Source organism: Phaethon lepturus, unplaced genomic scaffold, assembly GCF_000687285.1.
Source record: "Phaethon lepturus isolate BGI_N335 unplaced genomic scaffold, ASM68728v1 scaffold35277, whole genome shotgun sequence".
NCBI classification, from domain to species: domain Eukaryota; kingdom Metazoa; phylum Chordata; class Aves; order Phaethontiformes; family Phaethontidae; genus Phaethon; species Phaethon lepturus.
This window is the reverse complement of record NW_010551753.1, coordinates 13268-20828: the sequence shown is the minus strand read 5'-3', so window position 1 is coordinate 20828 and position 7561 is coordinate 13268. Positions and strand designations below refer to the sequence as shown.

Below are 7561 nucleotides of genomic sequence, written 5' to 3'. Positions count from 1 at the left end.
GTCCTGCAGAGCAGCGGTACCCGCCAAGCCGGCCCGCCGCCTCCGCCTCCCAGGGCGACGCAGACAGCCGGCAGCCGCCGCCGAGCTCTGACGAGGACGAGGGAGACGACTACGAGGAGGAGCAGGACAAAGACCAGGAGGAGGAGGACCGTGAGGAGCCCCTCTCCGCCGCCGCCATGCTAAACATCTTCCGCTCCATCCCCACGCAGATGGTAGGGCGGCCGCCGCGGGAGGCCCGGCCGTGCCCGGGCCCTCGTCCCCTTGTCGCTACTGGCGACACGGCTGCGTGCGTGTTGTGGCGTTCCCCTTCCTCCATGCGGTGTTGGTACCTGCCTGTGAGGAACTGCTGTTGGGGTTGCGGGGTGCTACTCCGTATAATTTTTATCTTTTTGGTCTGAAAAGTCGAGCATTAATGTACTGCAAAATGAAGGTAATATACAGCTGTGCAACGGAGACCCCTCTATACTTTTCTGTCTGTGCTGTAAACAGCCAGAAGGCTAAATGTTTACACAGAGCGCCACGTTTTCTGAAGTAATTTAAACACAGGTGACATACATACGGTATCCTCTCAAGCATATACTCTCTTTTGTGGTGTTATGGCTTTTACATAGTGATATTAAGCTAACTAGAATGATATTTTGAACTTGCATTACTTATCCTGAACAGAGAGTGCTTGCTTTTATTTTTAGTTGATGTGGTCAAGACTGTAGGGGAGGTTTTAAGTGAATTAAGAGTTTCTTTTACACTTGAAGTCCAGACACTTTAAGAAAAATAATTCCAGTCTGTTTTGAAAGTTGAACAAAAAAGTTGAGAACCTGTGGTCAGGCTGACTCTAGGCTCTAAACTGGAAGAGTTTAACTGGTAGATTTTGTGTTTTGGGTAATTGACCAAAAAAAAAAAATCTCTCTTTCAACAGGACTACAAGGGCCAAAAATTAGCAGAACAGATTTTTCAAGGAATCATTCTTGTCTCTGCAGTAAGTACACTAGAACTATGGGTTTATTATTACAAAGGACTTTATTTTGTTTTCTGTTCTTACAAACAGAGTTTTTCTTCTGATTGTTTGGCTTAACTGGGTCACTAAAAGCTTGAAACAAAATCAGAGGGGCTGTCACAGATTAAGACTTTTCTTCTTTCATTTTTTTACTTTCATTATTGGCCTACAATTTTTAAAACAAGGTTAGAAAGTGCGTTCAAGAGACTGTGCTTTTGAAAAACCTGTATTTCTCTTTCTACTTAACTTCTCCCACAACCCCCCAACTTAATCATGGCATGGGAAATGTTTTTGCTTGTTTGAAGTTTGATTTTTTTTTTTATTTTTTCAGATAATTGGTTTCATCTATGGATACATCACTGAACAGTTTGGATGGACTGTCTACATAGTTATGGCTGGATTTGCTTTATCATGTTTGGTAAGAATTCTTTTTCCCCAAAACAGAAAATACATGCACTATTTAACCTCAAATAATCATTAAATTAAGGGGCTGTCAAGCACAGACAAATGTTTGCTATGTAATTCAGATTGTAAATATATACCTGTACTTTCTTTGATCGAAATGCTTTACAAGCCAGTAAGTGCCTTTTCTCAGATGCTAGTAAAATTTGGGAGAACACTGCAATTTAATACTGCTTTTGAATTAGTTTTTCATTTCAATTAAATGGTTCTTTGAAGTCAAGCTGATAGCATTGATAACAGAAAAGACATTAAGGCTTTCCGTAGAGTAGTAGCTTATCATGAAAGTTTTGCAGCTGGCCCATGCCAACCGAGGAGAGAGACTAGAATGCAAAGTAGAGAATTACGCGTAATTCCCTATTCATGCACGTGAGGTGTCCTATGCAACTGGAGCACACCAAATGCGGTTTTACACATGGTTCTTATTCCTTTCAAGCATTCAAGATACAACAGGATTTGACCAGTCATTACATAACACACACACTATTGTTTTGAAAAGCCACTATAATTCTACGACATTATCATCCATCTGTTTTTTTCTTGATCTAAATGTCTGTGGAGTCTTGCTACAGTTACTTAGCTATGATGCTAGATAACAGCAGGGTTTCACAGAGGTGTTAGAGGTGCTAGGAAGCTGGCATTCCCTCTGTAGTCCAGGGGTATCCTTTTTTTCTTCAGGGTGGGTGCCGTTATCCTCCTTGCAATGACCTGGGGTCCTTCAGTTATGCTTACTTAAGCATGACTATGTAGTATACAATATAGACTATATATATATATGTATCTTTATAGTATGAAATTTTATGAACTTTCTGAAGACTAATAGTACAATAGTTACAGAATGAGGTTTTCCACACAAGTTGTACGCAACATTTATCTAGCATCTTGATTTACGTGTTCTGACTTAATTCCTTTTTTCTAAGCTAACGCTCCCTCCGTGGCCTATGTACCGTCGCAATCCTCTGAAGTGGCTACCTGTCCAAGAGTCGGGAACAGAAGAAAAGAAGCCAGCAGACAGAAAGCCAAAGAGACATGCTAAAAGCTAAAAAGTGTGGTTCTTCATGCTGTTACTTTGTTAAATTTTGTTAAATGCATTTCCACTGGGAGATACTTCTTGGCTTAGTGTTTGTGGTTTTCTTACTACTTTATATACTACCATGAGTACACCAAGATCTGCAGAGATGAGTACACCAAGATCTGCAGAGCATTTTGGCTGGAGTTTCAGTGAAGTTAGTTACTGAGAAGGCAGGTGTGGGGCGATTAACTTTAGAAGGCTACTGGAGATCACATCTCCCTTAAGTATTTTAGTAAACAAGGAACATAGCAAATGTAATCAAGTCTCCTTAAGCTCTTGCCATAGCCTAAAACATAACATATGGCTGGACTTCTAAAATATTTCTAACCATGTGTAAAAGAAGCTAGCAGCAGTGGCAGTTTGTAACAAGTACCATAAAACAGTTCTGAAAAATGTTAAGAATTGGAAAGTGCCCTGGGAGATTGCAGAGTGGCATTTTTTGTTTAAAATAAATTTGCCTGGGTAGAGAAAGTAACATCTTGACCCTATATAACACAACAGTGCTTGAAACCTTGTAACCTGAGCATCTATGTTACATGACAGAGGCAGCAGGATCCATCAGTGTTTCACTTCTTTACTCCTGACTGTCATGTTAGTCTCCCACATAGGTGCTGCTGGTGGTTACAATGGAAAGAGACAGGTTGTGCATTTAAAATTTTATTTTACAAATTCAATTACCTTTTGACTTCTTTATCCTTTAAAAAGAACATGTGCTTTTTCTGTAGTGATGGTACATGACAATGGCTGGGCATGTGTAGCAACACAATCTAGATGCAAAGAAAGGGAAAAGCTAAGACACCTATTTCTCTAAGTGACCCTGGCCTTGGGCACTTTCATTCCTAAAATGAATTAGTATGTGTAAGGCAATGGGATTTCTCCAGCTGGGACCATGGTAACCATGGTTTTGTTCCTTTCAAAGGTTTTCAGACTTATTTTATCCAGTTACCAAATTCTTTCCACCACCTTGGTGATTGCCTTAGCAATAAGACACAAAAGCAAAGGCTCTGCTTAGAAGCAGTACAGTCACCCCCTTTAGCACTTTACCTTGGCAATTTACAGAACCTGGAGGGCTCTTGTGCTACAAAAATTAGTAATTGTTTCTGCCTGCTAAATTTTCACAACTATTTGATGTAATAGCTTATAACCTATTACATCATAGCCTTGGCATAGATTTTATTACCATATTTAGTATATGACCATACCAAAAAACTTTTGCTATGACAAATTCAAATCAAAACTTTTTTTTTTTACACTCCTTTGTATACAAAAGTCAGTATCCATCCCCCTTTGCATCTATAAAAAGCAACTTTTTAAAGTTTCATTAAGAGAATAAAAACTAAACTAAACAGTTTCTCTTCTGAGAAAGTGATAGGCCTGGTTCACATTTTAACATGAAAAATATTACTACAAACTATTAACTTTTTTGCAAGTTTACCTCCTTATTCCAGAAAAGGAGGTCAATGGATAAACACGCTTTGTAAGCTGGTCCAATCTATCACATGAGCTACAAAACAGTCCTTTTCTCTAAGGAAAAAATTCTGGTCAGAACTTCACATTTTCTTCAAGAAATTTCAGGTGGCGTGCCTTCACACTGTAACTTGCATACTTGTCTCCCATATGCTCCCGCAACTGCAGCTATTTAAAACACACAAAAAGTCCCACAAAATTTATTGACATTGAAAAAAGCAGGAACTGCAAAACCATTAACAAAAAAACACCAAAGCACTCAACTGAAAGCAGTATGCGAAGTCTGACAACATAGATGGGAGGGAAGAAAGATGGAAGACTCTCTGTTGTCTGAAGGCAAAAGAGTTCCAAATCCCACCCAACAAGTTAAAATATAAATAAGATTTTCACAGGTCATACTTACCGATCCAGTATTTTATTTGTAACCAAGTTTTGAATCACATGAGCTGGAGGTATTGCTCACTCAACTCTATTAGGAAGAGACATTAAACCGCTCCTCACTTAGGACATAAGGGGCTTTAGGCAAAATAATATAAAGGCAAAAAATTATGGTTCAAAAGAAATTACCGAAGAAATGCCACAGAGTAAAATTATTTGCATCCCTCGCATCTTCCATAAACTCAGGGACCATGGTACAATTCTAAAGCTCCTATGCTTTCTGAAGAATTTGTGGTTGAACACAGTCCACATTCAGAATCAAACTTTTAAAGCTTAAAAATGACAATATACTTCGGCCCTTGCCTGCTAATGGACAATATACTTCGGCCCTTGCCTGCTAATGACTCCATAAACACTTTTTGGGATCAAAGTTTGTAGTACTATATCAATATCTAAAAATGGAGGGGGGAGGGAGGGAAAGACCGTGCTCATTTATCTAGGTTTATAATGGAATTAAACAATTTTAATATGGAAGACATTCACCTCTCTTTTCACTTCATCATCTTCTTCCATGATGCTGTACACCTTCTCAAGAAGTTTCACTCCCAATCCTTGCACCACATCAGATCTCAGGATTTCAACCATTCTCCTAATCTTGTCAGGAACTGATAAAATATCTATTAAAAAAATATATGAATGCAGTAATAATTACTTTCACTATAGTCAATTTTCATACTCTATGCAGGAGAAGAACATGGGACGACATTGTAAGTACTGCCACAGAATTCCAGCTGACCATTTGCATGAAATAAAGTTATCTGAACTAGGTAGCTGGAACGATCAACAAACATGGTGAATCAGAAGCATTCGGATGCTAACTCTCAAGACACTGGACAGTACAAAGTCAATGCAGACACAGTTTGCACAATTAGGTCCCTCTAACTTCATTTCAGGCAGTTCCTGTATACTATATTACAAATATTATTTGAATTAAAAGTACTGTTCTCTAATACTATACCACCACCCAAATATTTTAATAATTCAATCACTTGTACTTACAGCAAGTGTAAAAAAAAATTAATCACTGTAAGACACTAATGGCATCATTTCTGCCATCTGCCTGTTTGTCTCAACAGCCTTTGAAACTTTTGCTCCTCAGCTGAAGCTGCCAAAAGATAGTCATTCTATAAGGAGAGGTCTCCATTAGGAACAGAACTGAGAACAGTACCTTGCTCTTTTAATCACTGAAATCACCAACACTTCTTTCACAGGATAGATCACCTACTGAAAAAAAAATACCTGATCTAATTAAAATATGTTTCAGCTTAGAAACGCAGTAGCCCTGTCATCCCAAATGGTAGTAAGTAAATAGCTGGAGGATCTCACTATGTAATACTTCAAAGTGAGAAAAATGGACAGGAAAAAAAAAAACAAAGCAAAACACTGAAATTTGCAGCATTCAGTCATACCTGTTTAGAGACTAACTCTTTCAATGTATTTTACTTTAGCTAGGCAGAATCAACTTATCAGAGTAAAATCCAGTGTTCTCCCATTGCTTTGCCTATCACCAGACTAGCTACAAGTAGAAACTTTATGATTTAAAAAAATAAGCACAAGAAATTCCGAGACTTCAAAAACCTACCCTCAGCTTTTTCACTTGTTCTTGTTGCATAATAAGTGCAGTCATAGCAAACACAATTTTTTCTTGCTTTTTGGAATACATGTACATACTTAAGGTCTAAACCAGACCTTAAATATGAAAAGTGATTCGATTCTTGCACCTGTATCTGTAGGAAAAATAGGCTTGCCCAAAGTCTGCAATGAGGATGAACTTCTATACTCATACAAACCTCCACTGTGTTTAATGCTTTGTGTACAGTTCCAGCTTTTTCCGTAATTCACAAAGCTTTACAGCTATCAAATCATTTGAATTACTTAAAAACCTTACTTCAAAATACTCAACTCCACTGTTCATTTTGTAAGCTTCTAAGTCACATGGGGAAAAAATCATACCGCAGACCAGCTTTCTCACTTCATTAATAATTACACAGATCGATCACACATTCCTTTCATTGGTAAATAAACCACAACTAGAGCGCTTTTGCACACAAAATTATTTAGAAAGATGTTTACTTCTATAAGCATTGTTGAGACTTGAGAAGAAATAAAAGTGGGATGTCTTCTGTTGCCCACAAGCAGGTTTTCTTTGGTTATTAGCAGTTGACAGCCATTCCTTTAAAGCAATAATAAAGCAACAGACCTGAAGGAATCTCTTCAAAGTTTAATTCCTCTGGTGATTTTTTTAATTCATCAGATGATTTTCCATGCAAAATCAAAGTGTCTCGATATTTTCTATGAAGTTTAAACTCTGGGGCTGGAGTTGAGGTTACACAGTATTCTGAGTTCTCCTTAGAGTCCATTTTCAGTGTCCATGTCATTAGCTGCACCAAGTCACTCATTTCATTCATACTGCTTTTTCTAGTAGAGAGGAAACAAGATGTGATTCAGTCACAATTCATGATGCAACTTCCACCTTGCATTCAGGAGACTTTCAGTAGGTTTAGTGAGGTCCTGCTAAGTATTCCACGTTAAATTACTTCTCGTGGTGCAGTTTTATCAAAAGCAACATTATCAGTATTTCATCTAATAAAGGCTCAGAACCCAACTCACAATCCTATCAGCTACTGCTACCTGTGTAGCTGCATTTGTGGTAATGCAACAAGTCGTATTTTTTGAAAAGTTGCTTACACTGACAAAACCAGAAATAAATTCAGCCTCATTCACGGTGGAAAGGAAGCATATTGGCACCTTTGAATTCATGCTTTTAATGCGTCCTGACAGTGTATGTCTTTTGATGCTGGAGGACTGGTTTGCTGGGAAGCTACAGTTGACAAAAGCAGAGGTACACATTCACATGTCCCAGAAAGCTCAGCATGGAAAGTTTATAGTCACAGAGGGGCAACAATTAAACGGAGTTTGTTTTCTTTATGCATCACATACTTCTTCAAGCACTCACCATGTAGAGATAAAGTGTGAAAGCAATTTCCGACATTTTTTTCCACTCCAAGTCAAGGTCCAATATAGCAGTGAAAGCTCTTGCACAGTATTAGCAAAATACTTACTTCTCCTTGGAATCGCCATCAGACTTATCTGTAGAGCTTGTGGAAGAGCTCAACTCATCATCAGACAGG

General features: G+C 38.4%; 2 protein-coding genes across 2 annotated transcripts in view; one reads left to right on the top strand and one right to left on the bottom strand.

Annotated features, from left to right (window-relative positions):
• The first annotated feature begins 158 nt into the window (after positions 1-158).
• On the top strand, positions 159-2496 carry SPCS1 (signal peptidase complex subunit 1 homolog (S. cerevisiae)). Its single transcript, XM_010291019.1, has 4 exons — positions 159-212; positions 917-976; positions 1326-1412; positions 2374-2496. Exons 1-4 carry the CDS (start codon positions 177-179, stop codon positions 2494-2496), a joined length of 306 nt encoding a protein of 101 aa, XP_010289321.1. The 5' UTR covers positions 159-176.
• A 1472-nt stretch (positions 2497-3968) lies between these two features.
• The window catches only part of NEK4 (NIMA-related kinase 4), a gene marked incomplete at its 5' end in the record, with an annotated part of 13335 nt that continues 9742 nt past the window's right edge, over positions 3969-7561 (bottom strand). The window contains 4 exons of the mRNA XM_010291020.1: positions 3969-4160; positions 4914-5047; positions 6631-6848; positions 7493-7561. Of these exons, the coding sequence (XP_010289322.1) occupies positions 4068-4160; positions 4914-5047; positions 6631-6848; positions 7493-7561 (514 nt within the window). The remainder of the gene's footprint in view (positions 4161-4913; positions 5048-6630; positions 6849-7492) is intronic.

Excerpts from the sequence above, each read along its gene's own strand:
- SPCS1 (XM_010291019.1), top strand. The coding sequence starts at position 177 with ATGCTAAACATCTTCCGCTCCATCCCCACGCAGATG. Across the intron at positions 977-1,325 it reads GAATCATTCTTGTCTCTGCA|ATAATTGGTTTCATCTATGG; the intron begins GTAAGTACACTA and ends TTATTTTTTCAG. Across the intron at positions 1,413-2,373 it reads GATTTGCTTTATCATGTTTG|CTAACGCTCCCTCCGTGGCC; the intron begins GTAAGAATTCTT and ends CTTTTTTCTAAG.